The sequence below is a fragment of the Oryctolagus cuniculus genome, chromosome 4 (genome assembly GCF_051225735.1).
Source record: "Oryctolagus cuniculus isolate XC-2025 breed Fujian yellow rabbit chromosome 4, ASM5122573v1, whole genome shotgun sequence".
Taxonomy (NCBI): Eukaryota; Metazoa; Chordata; class Mammalia; order Lagomorpha; family Leporidae; genus Oryctolagus; species Oryctolagus cuniculus.
Genome location: NC_142870.1, coordinates 92,624,865 through 92,640,052, shown reverse-complemented (window position 1 = coordinate 92,640,052; position 15,188 = coordinate 92,624,865). Strand labels below are relative to the sequence as shown.

The following is a 15,188-nucleotide window of genomic DNA, read 5'->3' as shown; positions in this document are numbered from 1 at the left end:
GAGTCCCGGCTGCTCTGCTCCCATTCCAGCTCCCTGGCAGTGCACCTGGGAAAGCAGCAGAAGATGGCCCAAGTGCTTGGGTCCCTGCACCCATGTGGAGGCCTGGGTGGAATTCCTGGCTCCTGGCTTCAGCCTGGCTAAGCCCTGGCTGTTGCAGCCTCTTGGGGAGCAAACCAGCAGATGGAAGATCTCTTTCTCTCTGTCTCTCCCTCTCTCACTGTAACTCTGGCTTTTAAATAAATAAATAATCTTAATTCAAAAGCAAAATGGAATTATAAGATTATTTTTTAAAACTAAGCAAAGCCCCTGCTGTTGTGAAGTCAACATTCCAATACGGAACAGCAGACAGTAACGGGACCCAACAGTAAATAAGAAAATGCTGCAATAAAAATGAACGATGATCGAATTGAGATTCACTGCAGTTTCTTTGTTTTCTCTGTGATCCAACCCGCACGCTAGACTACACAGAACCCTTTTCCTAGGGCCTTAGTAAGTCAGGGGCCCTTGGAAAATTTCAGTGGCATCAGGTCACTTCTCTAGAAATATCTGTGTAGTAGCAGGAGGCCTTGGCTCCGGAGAAAGCGCTGTCTTTACTGGTGGACTTTCAGGCTGTCTGTGGCCAGCGGAGGCTGCCATTGGCGACAGGCAGGCACTTGCCCAGCCTCTGCCTAAGAACATTCAGTTGCTGAAAGTCCTTTGGAAATTGTTGCTGGCATCCTGAGCCCTGGCCAGAGTCATTATTGATTTCAATAGAATCTGTGGTTTGCAGGCACCGGCTCTGATCCCACCCCTCAGAAACGAGACACGGGTTTGCCAAGAAAGAGCCTCAGGTGCTGAATGTGTCTGCTCCAAGCCCAAGCCTTTTCTAGGACACTTAACAGGTTGGAGCTGCTGGACCCCCAGGCTGCTTCCAGTCTCCCCCAGCTGGCTTCCCCAGTAGGCAGATCAGGGACAAGGTGCTGGCAAAGTGGGGGCTCCCACACACACCACAGAGTTAGCTTCCAAAGTCTTATCCTGAATTTTGGAACCAAAAATCTTGGAAGATGATTTTCCAATATCACATTGTACGTAGATGTTCTGTTCGATTAGATTTGAATTACACGGGGGCCCCCCAGGGACTTCTCTGCACATCAGTTCTTGTGATTAACACTCAAGGTCTTTCCTAAACGCAGAGTCTGAGCGTGGGGGTGGCACATGTGTCCCGTTTCGTCCCATGTCGCAGCCGTTCTGATGCTTCCGCCTCCGGAGTGCTCAGTGCCCAAAACTCAGTCTCACACTTACTCATGCACACGGAGCCATATTGGCCGTCCCTGAGTCTTTGGGGAAAAAAATCTATGGGAGAAAGGCTCCCTGGACCACTGGAAAATTCATTGTACATGAGAAAGCTTCTCTCTTGGGTGCAGAAATATCTTGTTTTCTTGCTGTGGTCTTGACCCTTACCCCATCTTCCGTTGCTGTTGTAGGAGGGAAACATAGGACCAATGCCTGGGAATCTGACTGAAGCTCCACTTGGCTTTCCAAGCCCAAGCTGGGTTGCACCAGGTTCCCTGGGGTGGGGACCCGGGACAGCCGCCAGGGGGCAATGTGCCCGCCCATCGTCCTCTGACCCCCGCTGCGTTGGCCAATGGGAAAAGACAGTTGTGAAGTGGGGGCTGCCTGCCCACTTGAGAACCGGCTGCTGAGGCTGGCCCATCTCCTCCTCCATCCTGGCTGCAGTCTCCTACCGCAGGTAAGAACAATGCTGATGTTCCAGGCTGGGTGGGGGCTCCGTCAAGCTGTCCTGTGTGTGGTGGGGGGCAGGGGTGAGATGATTCCTGGGATCCCTTTTGGCTCTGATGTTCAAGCCTGCTGTGCACTTTAATACTCGTTCCTGCTGGAGGAGTTGGCACCATGCTTGGAACCCTCTTGGCCCCTTGCAGTGCTGTCTCCTGCCACTCCCCAGGGGCACCCAGTGCTTGCATTTCACAAGATTCTGTTGGTGCCACCAAGATTCCAGCAGGTCAGAGTGGACTTTCCCATACATTGTAAACTGGAAGTGAGAGGCCACGCTGGGGGCCGTTAAGCTCCTGAGGGCATGGTGGCGAAACCCTTGTAAGATTTTAAAAGCGCAGGAATCCACGGCAGGAGAGCTAGTGCCAGCGGATTTCAAATCACACCTCTGCCCTCTTCTGCTTTTTATCCTCAGACAGAAATGATTGAACCTCTCTGGTGCTTAGATTTAGTTTGGGGGAATCCAGACCCAGCTCCTGGAGCTGTGTGGGGGAAATGAGATTAAAGGGGTGGTGGAGAAACAGATTGGGAAAAGACTTCATTGCTTGCCTTCTCTTCACTAGATGCATGGAGCCCTCTGTCAGTTTATAAAATACTTCTTCCTGTGTTCTATCCTCTAATTGCAATACTGTCATGAAATAGGCTAGGTAAGAATGAATATCCACACTTACAGGCAAAGAGCATGACACTGGGGAGGTGGGGAGGCCTAGGACAGTCACCCAGAGCGCTCGCGGAGCCTGGATGAGCACGAAGCTGGGCCACTTGCTTTGTAATACCGAGGTCTTCTTCGCTGTTTTCTCTGATATTAGGGGCAGGATGTTACAAGGCAGAATGTGTGACCGCACTGTCTTTCTCCTGCTGGTTTTGTTCAAGAGTCTGCTCCTGGGCTCTGGAGGACCCTGCTTAGCTCTGGGGTCTTGGACAAGTCTCCGAAGCCTCTCTTTCCTTGTCTCTAAAATGGGCACAGCTGGAGCTAACACTCATTGAGCATCAGCCCGTGCCAGACACCATTTTAAGCATTTTTGTGTGGCTTATGCCATGCAGTCCTCCAACAGACATAAAAGGCTGAAATAGGTTAAGGCGAAGCTAAAGTGTTTGCACCTAAGGCCTTAGATCCTGGTGCCTGAGCGCCTCTCAGGCTGCTCGTGAGATTTAATGGGGGGGGCTATGGGAGGAAAGGCTTGTGCAAGTGGCAAACACTTATAAACGGTGGTGGGCTTTAGCTTCGTGATCCACATAAAGCAAGCATTTCTTGATAGGTACAACTGAGCCTCAGGTCATTGTCCTTAGTTTTGTTGAACAAAGATTTCCCTTATGGAAGTAGAAGTCTTTCAGAAAATAAAATTATAAAAGATGCTGTATGTAGAAATGTTACATCTAAGCAAAACCCACAAATAATTGGCAAATAGAACAATTTTGAGGCTTAGACACTTCTGCACTGATCTTCCCTTGGTATCAATTGCTGCTTTTCCAGAATGAGGGTAGGGTGCAGGCTTTTTCCTAAAATCGGTTTTGAGCACCAGCAGTTAACGGGCCACTTGGGATCCCCACACCACATTTCCTATGGGAGTGCCTGGGTTTGAGTCCCGACTCTGCTCCCAGTTCCAGCTTCCTGCTTGTGTGCACCCTAGGAGGCAGCAGGTGATGCCTGAGTAATTGGGTCCCTGCCACCCGCCTGGGAGACCCACAGTGAGTTCCGTGCTCCTGGCGTTGACTTGGCCCACAGCTGACTGTTGTGGGCATTTGGGGACTGAAGTGGCCAAGGGGAAATGCCTGTCGACCTGCGTCTCTGCCTTTCCCATAAAGAAAGCAAATGAGCAAGGAAGGAACTTCCCAGGATGCTGTGCTCATGTCCTCTCTCCCCTTCTGAGCACTCTCACCCCATGCCACTGTCAGGAACACAGACTGGTTGCACCTGCTGGTGGAGAACTCGGTCCATAAAGCTGTGGTGTTCCCTTCGGGTAGAGGAACAGGATCTCTCCTTTTCACAGAGGCGGCCGAGGAATCAGAGAACTCTAGAAGCCTCTGAGGTGGGCTTCCTCCAGGGGTTTGGGATAAGCCCCTAAGTACCCCTACTTTTACAGCTCTTCCAGTCCCCGTGTCCTGACTCATCTCCCCGTCTCTCTTTGGTCACTAACGCAGTCTCCTATGTTCTTCCCTCTTCATTTCTGGAGGAAAGAAGCCTAGAGCTCAATGTGCTTAGGAATTGTATTGCTAAAGCCCAATGAGAAAGGGAAGAGGCGACAAATAGCGGAAAAGTTTAAAGACATGTGAAAGCTTAAAAGCCTCAGAGCAAGCATTCTCTCTATGTGGGAAAGGGCCTTTCTGGTCTCTTCCCCTTGCAGTCTCATCCAGCTCGCCTCTCTGGGCACTAAGCAAGCCGGTGCACTCTCATTTGATTTCCAACAGCTGCTGAGAGCGCTTCCAGTAGAGGGCGACAAAGGACACGTAGTGAGGACAATGGGTCTTGATGGGGTCCTGTTTGTCTCTGCCTCCCGCCTCTCCTCTGCCTGTCTGGCTCGCAGTTCCTACTGCACTTATAAGAGCGTGTGATACCTCTGCTAAGTGATGATTCAGATTCAGCAGGAAGGGGAAAATTAATAAAATTGATTAATTACTAATTAATAAACAGTTGGCTTTCAACGGAAATGATGTGTGTACTTTAGATCATAGATTACAACAATGCAAAAATCAGAGGTGAATTAAAGAGTGAAGTTTTAGATCTATCAGCTAATAAGAAATAGAAGAAAATAGAATGTTTGCCAAATTCTGGCAAGGATATTGGTTGTTTAACACTTAGAAGCAAAAACAACAACAACAACAACAAACAAACAAACAAACAAAAAACACACAAAAAAACAAAAAACAAGTGTGGGCTAAATAAAAACTGAATCATCTGTGCCTAAAAATCCAAAACAAAATGAAAATTACAAAGGGTTATCTGCACACTTAAGGAGATAACATGGCATATGTGACCAAATGGTGTTACAAAGAACTCACACAAAAGTGACAAAAAATACACTATGTCCCTATTAAATCAAGTGACAAAGAACACTCAGAGATACCATGGATGAGGAAATTAAATTGGGAAATAAGCCTTGAATAACACATAAAACTCATTAGTAGTTGAAGGGAGCCAACCACAGCAGTGAGGTAACATTTTGTTTGTTTGCTCGCTCAACTAGCAACAGAATTTTTCCTGTGAATACCCAAAGCTGGCGAGCATTGTTAAAGTGGATCCTTTTCTACACACGCTGGTGACAGTATAAGACAGCAATGAGGGAATATGTGTCAAGAGACGCTCAAATACTCATTCCTTTTGATCCAGTAATTCACATCTGGAAATAAGTCATAACAGAATAATAATCTCAGAAAAAGCTAATGGGTTAAGGGTGAAGACTTGATCTAATATTGGCAGCTAGGAAGTGAGCCCAGTGCGAGGTCTTTGGGTGCTAGGTGCTAGGGTACCTGGGCCTTTGGAGGACATGCAGGCTAGTTTCCAAGCCATAGCAGCAGGTGACAAGGGGCAGCTGAAAGTGGTCCAGGTGCAGGGTCGGTGGGTTTTCTTATGGAACAATGTGTCTCTGGTTGTCTAACTCAAGGTAGGTCTCTGTGTGAACACACCTGTGTTCACACACGTGCACACACCTGTGTGGAGCATAACACAAATATTATCTAAGGATAGAACTTTAAATCAAGACACAAATAAATTGTTACAAAATACAAAACAGTATTTTAAAATGAAAATAAGCTAAAACCAAAAGGAAGTGGTTGGCCATATTTTGCCTCTATCTACTTAGTGGTTGAACATACAGACCTTTAAAATGATGATGATAAAAACTAGAAAGTAACAATGCGAAAAGAGGGAAATAAGTTTCTATATAAAGTATAATTTCCACTGTGTCTAAAAATAAACAGCGAGGGTGAGCATTTGGCACATTTGGGATGCCTGCATCTCATACTGGAGAGTCTGGGTTCACATCCCCGTTCTCCGCTTCCAATCAGACTTCCTGCTAATGCGCACCCTGGGAGGCAGCAGCTGGTGGCGCAAGTACCTGGATTGCTATCACCCATGTGGGAGACCCAGATTGTGTGCTGGGCTCCTGGCTTTGGCACAGTCCAGACCTAGTTCTTGGGGACATTTGGAAAGTGAGCCAGCAAAAGGAGAATGTCTTTGTATCTCTCTTTCTCTGCCTTTCTAATAAAGTGAAAATAAATTAAAATTTTTTTAAATGAACAGAATTTCTTGGGATGGAGGATTGTTTTCTGTCATTTGTGAAGAACTATACAATATTCATAATGAACATATACAGGCATGTGAGTACATATACACATAGGTGCATATGCACACATACACACACTGCAAGCCTGCACACATATACCCATGCATATAAACACACGTGTATACACATGTGCATCCACACATACATGTTCCTATGTATGTGCATGGCATGCACCGAATGTGTATAAGTATCCACGTGCACACACATGTATATGTGCACACATATGAGAAAGGTGAAAGATGAGCTGGTTGTGTCACAGGAAGAGGGCAGGGTAGAACCTCAGGTGTGGGGCACAGGAGTGGGATTGCAGATCCTGTGCATGTTTGTAGGGTAAGATTGCTACCAACCAGGTTCTTTCCTGCACCCCTCACACAGCCCCAGGTCTGTCCTGAAGACAAACCCAATTCCTGAAATCTGGAAGAGAAAACAAATGGATGCAAAATCATGTGTCTCTAGAGCGGAAGTATGCACGTGGGCTGTCTTGTTTAGAATTAGACTCAGGGTTAACCAACCCGTCACCCACAGGGGGTCTTAGTGACGTCTCTGATCCGGGATCCCAGGTCCTGCTTCTTTCTCTGTGATAGTGGGAAAGGGGTGTGGGGAGGTAAAGCCTCTGCAATCCCATGTGGGGGGCCTAAGGTCACCCCGATATCAGAGGCAGAATTTGGGAGGGAGCCGGAGTCCCTGGGGCTGGGCATTCCGCTCTTCTCAGAGGCAATGCCGAGGGCAGTTCCGAGATGGGAACTTGGACTCTGCTGGAGCTCCCAGAGTGTGTATCTCAAGTCCCTTCCACCTTCCCGCCTTCCTCCCCCTTCCAGTCTTTATTCCTTCCTCCCTTTTCCCCTCCCTCCCTCTGACTCTCTCTTTTTTTCTAATTATAAAGTATCTATTGGGTTGGACATTTTGGCTTAACATGTAAGCTGCCGGTTGAGATGCGTGTGTCCTATCTCAGAGTTTGATGCTCACCTGCAGCTCCCGACTCCAGCTTCTTGCTAATGCAAACCCTGGAAGGCAGCGGTGTTGGCTCAAGTCATGGGGTCCCTGCCACCACCATGGGAGACCTGGACTGAGTTCCTGGCTTCCTGCTTTGTTCTCAGCCTGGCCCCAGCTGTTTTGGGCATTTGAGGTGTGAATCAACGCATGGGAACTCTCTCTCTCTCAAATAAATAAATATTAAAAATCTGGAAAAGATGAACTTCAAATAAAAATTTTATTTAATCCTTATTCTTTGCTAGTAGTATGGTAGGCTTGACCCGGGCGTGTGTTGTTTAAAAGGGAAGTAACTAAACAAAATGGGAATTCCAGTCCTTGCAAGAAGTGTAATAGTAAAGTAGCCAGGGCACTCGGGAATACATCCGAGGAACAGCTAACCTGGAAGGGGCAGGACAGGTAGGCCTTCCTAAAGGGCGGGTAGGGATTAGGTTGGTGTGTTAGTCATCGCTCCGCTACTTTCACTCAAATGCTTCGGAGCTTCTGAAGGAGGATGTATTTTGTCTTACACCTTAGAGGTTTCCAATTCCAAATCAGGTGGCCACAGTAGACTGGCAACTGGCTTGGCATGCGGAGAGGAGCAATCATGTGGAGAGTCAGGATGCAGAGAGGGAAGCTGGGCGAAATCTGGCTTAAATACCCAGCTGTCTCTGTGAACTGCCTTCCAAGGGTAGGCACCCAGTGACCCACAGACCTCCCACTGGACTCACCTCCTAGATGCCAGTATTAGGTCACAGCTTTGCCCTTAACCCATTAACCATTAACATGCATCTCTGAATCATTAGCATAAAGTTTTGGGAACTGAGCCCCCAGTACTTGGGCCTTTGGAGGACATGCAGACTATTATCCAAACCATAACAGCAGTGACGAGGGGCAGCTGAAGGCAGTCCAGGCAAAGGATCAGTAGATTATCAATGTGTCTCTAGTTGTCTAATTCAAGGTACAGCTCTGTGTGTACATGGCTATGTTCATCCACACATGCACGAGAACACACATGTGCATAACATGCCAAATGATCCAACATGACCCAGGAGATGGTGTTAGGGTCGAGAAATGTCCACTGCCCCATGAACGACTCCAAGAGACCTCTCATGCAATTAGCAAGGGGTTTATTGAACCAGCATGCTGGGGCTCTCTGAACATGAAGGAACAGAGCCGCGCCGAGAAGTCAAAGGTCAGGGTTTTTATAGGGTTTTCAGAGACATTCCACATGGTACCATTTAGCGAAGCACCTCACATCGCGGGGAAATCATTAGCAAATTAACTCACATCGCAGGAAACTCAAAACACGCGTGGGGAATTCAAAGGATATCTCAGTAGCGGGAATGACAGATGAGGCAAGGGTTACACAGCTTTGGCCCCTCATCCTCACACAGGTGAAAGATTAGGTACTGAAACTATACAAACCCCGCCCCACGGGGTTTCAGCTTTAAAAGGAGGTTTAGGCCTGCAATTTTAATTCTTTCAATGGGAAGAGGAAAAAAGGGAGTGGGAGAGAAAGAAGGTAGAGTAGAGTAGACAGAAAAGGAGGAGGGGGGAGAAGATGAAAAGAAGCAGAGACAGAAGCATGTTAGGGCTGAATGAAGCGATCCGAGTCATCGTTCCTGGTAAACTCTTGGCAATTCCACTACTGGGACTTTCCCTGTGCAAAATTAGGGAAGGGTCATCCCCATCCCCATCCCCAAACTCACAATTTTGCTGAGAAAAGGATACTCCACTCAGGACATAATGCTAAGTATTGCAGATTTCAGGGTAGAAAGAGAACAAAATGGGTTGAAATAGTCAGAAAAGCCTTCTGGGGACAGGTGAGTATTGAGAGAGCAGGTCTCAGAAGGGGGCTCTGTGTGGTGTCTGGAGCCTGAGTAGGTGCTCAGCTACTGGGGTGCTGACTGGGGGTGCTGCTGGGCTCTGTCTTGCGTAGCTGATGGGGCACGTGTGCATTCCAGGGCTCAGGATGCTGTTGCTGCAAGCTGTTCTGCTGCTCTTAGCCCTGCCCAGTCATGGGCAGGACAGCACGACCGAAAGTCCAGGAGTCCTGATTCCTGCACCCAAAGGGGCCTGTGCAGGTTGGATAGCAGGCATCCCAGGGCATCCTGGCCACAATGGGACCCCAGGCCGTGATGGCAGAGATGGAACCCCCGGTGAGAAGGGTGAAAAAGGAGATGCAGGTAAGAACAAGATTTTTGGCCTCCTTCATCAGAAACCTGTCCTGGGTAGTTGAGGGCTTCCAGGGTGTTTGAAGGCATTAGTTATTAACACAGGGAAGAAGTGAAGCTTTTATGTGACCCATGGGCAACATGAGGGGGATCTGGGATTGCCCTCTCAGGGGTGAGAATACATGGTACCTCTACAACTAAGTACCCTTTGACTCCTCTCCATCTGCGCCTCCTGCCCCACCTCCTTTCCCAGCCCTATTCTCATCCCTATTCCCGATATATTCCCCTCCCTGTTCTCCTTCCTTTCCACTCAATTCCCATTTCAACCAGTGGTAGTCCATCATACTTAGGGTATACCTCCTGAAACACACAGTCCTGCTTTGGGAGAAGTCCTGGTCTAGTTAAGAGTTCTCGGTCTAGTCCAATGCATGAGATTATGTGATTACTGTGAGAAAGTCTGCTCAAAATAAGCCAAGCTGAACATGAATGAATGTGCAATGCACTCAGTGCAGACCTGGATTAACAATCAAGTCTTAGGAGGATGCTTTGAAGAACCGGCAGGCTGAATGGAGAAGGGAGGGCATCCCAGGGAGAGGGGTTTGAGGGGCAAAATTGTGGTTGGTTGAAGCAGCACATGATGAGTTGGCAGGTGGGAGGGCTAGGGTGGAGACTTCGGGTGACACGGGTTGCAAGAGCCTGCTGGAATGAGGAAGGAGGCAGGGACATCGCTTCAAGCAGGTTGCAGGTGGAAGCCATGGGGACAGTGTTTTAGTCTGCAATCCACCCAGGCATTAGTTGCGATCCCTGGGATCACTGAGGTCTTCTCATTCCCTAGGTCTTGTTGGTCCTAAGGGTGACACGGGTGAAACCGGAGTGACTGGAGCTGAAGGTCCCCGAGGCTTTCCAGGAAGCCCGGGCAGGAAAGGAGAGCCCGGAGAAGGTGCCTATGTCTACCGCTCAGCATTCAGCGTGGGCCTGGAGGGCCGGGTCACCATCCCCAACGTGCCCATTCGCTTTACTAAAATCTTCTACAATCAGCAGAACCACTATGACAGCACCACGGGCAAATTCCGCTGCAATATCCCTGGGCTGTACTACTTCTCCTACCACATCACCGTCTATATGAAGGACGTGAAGGTCAGCCTCTTCAAGAAGGACAAGGCTATGCTCTTCACCTATGACCAGTACCAGGACAAGAACGTGGACCAGGCCTCCGGCTCGGTCCTCCTCCACTTGCAGGTGGATGACCAAGTCTGGCTCCAGGTGTATGGCGATGGCGACCACAATGGGCTCTACGCGGACAATGTCAACGATTCCATCTTCACTGGCTTCCTTCTCTACCATGATACCGAATGATCACCACTGCCGCCATGAGCCCAAAAGTCAATCAAAGAGTCAGCAGGCTTTCAGCATAGTGAGGAGGCTGAGTTGATTGTCTAGTTGGAGGGCTCTGAACATTGTTCACCCATTTACTCATTCATTTACTCAACTCATCCATGCAGCAACCTTTAAACAAAACAATAGATACACTATGTACCCAGTTCTAAACTAGGCATGCTCCCTGGTCTCAAAGATCTCTCATGCAGCAGTAATAAAAGACTAAGAGGGACATTTACTGAGGTGCTTCACACACACGACCAAGTTGCCTTCACAAGCAAGTACTCAGCAGTGACAAAGCTGTGTCCCACTGCCTCTCCTGATGTTCATGCTAATCCTGTAAGGTGCACCTTTTTCACAGCTGGGTCCTGAGGCTGAGAGAGTTAACAGATTGTCTAAGGTCGATGGGTTTTAAGTGGCAGAGCTGGAAATCAAGCTCAGAGACATGGACTGAGTCCTTTTGTAGACGCTCATGGACTCTGTGGAGTGTTGACAGGTGTCTGTTACCTCTGGACTTGTCATCAGATACTACACTTGATCTTAGCCAAAAGGCCGAGAAGCAATGGACTTGTCATCAGGAGTTAAGACTTCCCCTACCTAGCAGAGCTCCCTCAGAGATGGTGGTTCAAGGCTACTCAGTGGTCCCCCCACTGCTGCGTATTTCCTCTTTTCCATGTCTCTCCTCACACCCTTCCTCCTGGCTAGCATCTCCATCATGCTGAACTCCTCCCCGACTTCTTGAGGCCACCTGGCCTTCTCTGATATGACACCTCTTTCCCATAAGCCTTTCTTGCATGCTGTGCCTCCTGAGCCCTTTTATGCTTTACCCTGAGTGAGAGCCCTAGGTGTGGGAGATACCCCCTTCTGGTCTAGGAACAACTGCCTGGTCAGTACAGCACTTCCTCCACCTCCGAATCCCTTGAAGGCCCTTGATGAATGCCATGTGAAGAGCAATTTCTCGAATTCCATATCTACCCAGAATTAGCTCCATCTCACTCTCTCCATCTAACCACTCCTCATCCACAAAAAGCGCGTTCATTTGAGGAGCTCCCTGGCTTGCTGTTCAGCGGGACAGCTTGAATCATTCCCAGTGAGTTTAGAGATGAGCATGCTTTCCACTTAAAGAATTTTTCCTCAAAGAGGTAGCTTGAACCTGAAATACAAAGCTCAGGGAAGAATTTGGAAGCCAGTCTTGTCCTGGAGTCCCAAAACGATTGCAGAAGACTGGACCTCCTGAATTTATTCTTAGTCTTCAAGAATTGCAGGTGGCTTTTTTGGTACTTAGTATCTACCCTCTCTGTCTTCCCTCCCCTTCTCCTTGTGGGCAATAGGGATTTTTATTCTAGTGTCTATTTCTGTGATCAACTGTTTTAGCTTCCACAAATGAGCGGGAACATGGAGTATCTGTCTTTCCTGTACCTGGCTTATTTCACTTAACATAATGTCATTCAGTTCTCTCCACATTGCTATAAGTGAGCGAAGTGGTTCTACTGTTATACAGCATGGTAAGTAATGACAGTCTATAGCTATTACACATTTCACAATAACTGGAGGAGAAAAGTTGGAAGGTTCCCAACACACAGAAGCAATAAAGTCAGGAGATGGAAATGCTAAGGACTCTGACTTGATCAATACACGGAGACATATATCAAATTCAAATCCTCTATCCCATAAGTAAGTGCAAATATTATATGTCAGTTAAAAAGAAAAATTTTAAAAATTAATGACAGGTGGTTGATGACAGCAAACATTTCTCCCAGGAGACGATCAGTTGAGTGATGTTCTTCAAAGATTTTAGCAGGGGCCGGTGCTGTGGTGTAGGGAATAAAGCTACTGCCTGTGTTGCCTGCATCCCATATGGGCACCAGTTCAAGTCCCAACTGCTCCATTTCTGATCCAGCTCCCTGCTAATGCATCTGGGAAAACAGCAGAAGATGGTCAAAGTGCTGGGGGCCCTGCATCCACATGGAGACCCAGATGAAGCTCCTGGCTTTGGATTGGTCCAGCTCCAGCCATTGCGGCCATTTCGGGAGTGAATCAGCAGGTGGAGATTTCTCTTTCTCTCTGGCTCTCCTTCTCTCTCTATCTGTAATCCTGTCTTTCAAATAAAATGAAATGCATCATTAAAAAACATTTTAGCAAAACCAGAGTGAATAATATCCTATATAGATATAGAAATATTTTGCTTATGGTTGTACTTTCTGAATGCTTCCTTTTTTATGTGTACTACTATTCATTGATTGTTATTTCTACATTAAAGCACTTGCATATCCTTATTATGTACAAGTAAGAATACTGTGCAACATTAAATGTAACAGCATTTGCTTCACATGACTCTTGTTTTCATTTCTGGTGAAAGATATGGGGTTTAGAGAGAGATGACGAACTCAGAGTAAATCGTGTGTTAGGATGCTATGGTGAATGACAGAAAACCCAATCCAAATGAATGTAATAAAAAAAAAAAGGAAAAGGGAAAAATTCGTTCAATTTCCTGAGAGAAATACCTGAGATGTTTTGTAGGTAAGGTTTGACCCAGAGACTCAAAGCCATCAAGTGCCTTTTCTGTCTGACCTTCCACAGTGTAGGCTTTACCTCAGGCTCTGCACAGTCTAGTCTCTCTCTCTCTCTCTCTCTCTCTCAAAAGCACTGTAGGCTGCCCAGATCGCATCCCCTCACACACACTCCACTGGCCAGATGGCCATCATTTTCTTGGTGGTTCCTGAAGAGGAGAAAGGGAACTCTCCTGCCCAGAAGCCCCAGCAAATACTCTCTTGCATCTTGTGGCTCTGGTGGGTTGTGTGTCCATCTCGGACTGGTCACAGAAGTTAAGAGGAAGGGTACACTGATTGAATTGTGGCTTAAGCTAGGAAGATTTAGAGGAGGACAATGCAAAATCTGTACATTGTTGTCAGAACTGGAAGAATGAATGGTGGATGCAAACTAATATCTGTCCACAACAAACTCTTTTTTTAAATATTTATTTAATATTTATTTAATTATTTATTTAATATTTATTTTATTTATTTGAAAGACACAGTTACAGAGAGAGGTAGAGACAGAGAGAGAGGTCTTCCATCTGCTGCTTTACTCCCCAGATAGCTGCAACGGCCAGAGCTGTGCCGATCCGAAGTCAGGAACCAGGAGCGTCCTCCAGGTCTCCCATGCGGATGCAGGGGACCAAGGACTTGGGCCATCCTTCACTGCTTTCCCAGGCCATAGCAGAGAGCTGGATCAGAAGTGGAGCAGCTGGGACTAGAACCAGCCCATATGGGATGCCAGTGCTGCAGGCCAGAGCTTCAACCCGCTGTGCTACAGCGCCTGACCCCACAACAAACTTTTTTTTTTTTTTTTTGACAGGCAGAGTTAGACAATGAGAGAGAGAGAGACAGAGAGAAAGGTCTTTTTCTGTTGATTGACTCCCTAAGTGGCTGCTATGGCTGGTGCGTTTCGGTCAGCACACTGCGCTGATTTGAAGCCAGGAGCCAGGTGCTTCCTCCTGGTCTCCCATGCGGGTGCAAGGCCCAAGCACTTGGGCCATCCTCCACTACACTCCCTGGCCACAGCAGAGAGCTGGACTGGAAGAGGGGCAACCGGGACAGAATCTGGCACCCCAACAGGGACTAGAACCCGGGGTGCCGGTGCCACAAGCGGAGGATTAGCCTAGTGAGCCGCGGCGCCAGCCCAAACTCTTTTTTTTTTTTTTTTTTTTTAAAAAAAAAGGATTTATTTATTTATTTGAAAGGCAGAGTTAGAGAGAGAGAGAAAGAGAGAGAGATCTTCCATCCTCTGGTTCATCCCCCAGATGGCCACAACAGCCAAGACGGGGCCAGGCAGAATCAAGGAACCAAGAGCTTATTCTGGGTCTTACACATAGGAGGCAGGGGACCAAGCACTTGCACTGTCTTCCATTGCTTTCCCGGGCCATTGGCAGGGAGCTGAATCAGAAGTGAAGTAGGACTCAAACCAGTGCTCAAGATGCCAGCATCACAGATGGTGGCTTAACCGAGGACACCATGACGCCAGCCCCCACAACACACTCTTAGCACTGTATCTGAAGTGTTTCAAAGAGATATTGTTGGAAAATCACTATGGTACAATTTCGACAAGAAGCTGATGTCTACCATGCTCACAGTCCCACACTGGCCATGGTGCTGTGCTCACTCTAAGTTGTCTGGACTGAGGTCTTTCTTATGGAAGCAGAGAGGACCAATCTACCTACATAATAATATCTTCTCAGAGGATTTATGGTCACGATTTTAGGATTAACGATCTTACGATGTCTTTACATAAAATTGTGGATTTGTCTACTTCTCTTTAGTTCTTTCAGCTTTTGCTTCATGTATCGTGGAGCTCTGTTTTAGGTACACATGCATTCAGTATCACGTCTTATTGGTGAATTTACTCTTTCGTCTTTCAAAATGCCCTTCTTTATCTCTGGTAACTTTCCCTTCTCTGAAGTCTACTTTGTCTGAAATTAATATAGGCGCTCAGCTTTGACTTGACAGTGTTTTCTTATTAACACTTTATTTTGATTTTTTTCCCAACACTTTAAAGATCTTGTCTCACCATCTAGGTTCTAGAGTTTCTAATGAGAAATATGCAGTCATAATTT

At 47.3% G+C, this 15,188-nt stretch overlaps 1 protein-coding gene and 1 pseudogene across 2 annotated transcripts; one reads left to right on the top strand and one right to left on the bottom strand.

The window, feature by feature from the left end:
- Positions 1-1,662: 1,662 nt before the first annotated feature.
- ADIPOQ (adiponectin, C1Q and collagen domain containing) lies at positions 1,663-12,905 on the top strand. Of its 2 annotated transcripts, XM_008266171.5 has the most exons (3): positions 1,663-1,729; positions 8,990-9,211; positions 10,035-12,905. In XM_008266171.5, exons 2-3 carry the CDS (start codon positions 8,998-9,000, stop codon positions 10,553-10,555), a joined length of 735 nt encoding a protein of 244 aa, XP_008264393.1. In that variant the 5' UTR covers positions 1,663-1,729; positions 8,990-8,997; the 3' UTR covers positions 10,556-12,905.
- Positions 11,058-11,140, bottom strand: LOC127483005 (U2 spliceosomal RNA; annotated as a pseudogene).
- Positions 12,906-15,188: the final 2,283 nt, after the last annotated feature.

Bases quoted from the DNA above. Each gene is read 5' to 3' on its own strand.
- ADIPOQ (XM_008266171.5), top strand. From the start codon at position 8,998: ATGCTGTTGCTGCAAGCTGTTCTGCTGCTCTTAGCCCTGCCCAGTCAT. The intron at 9,212-10,034 runs GTAAGAACAAGA...CTCATTCCCTAG, and splicing joins GGGTGAAAAAGGAGATGCAG to GTCTTGTTGGTCCTAAGGGT.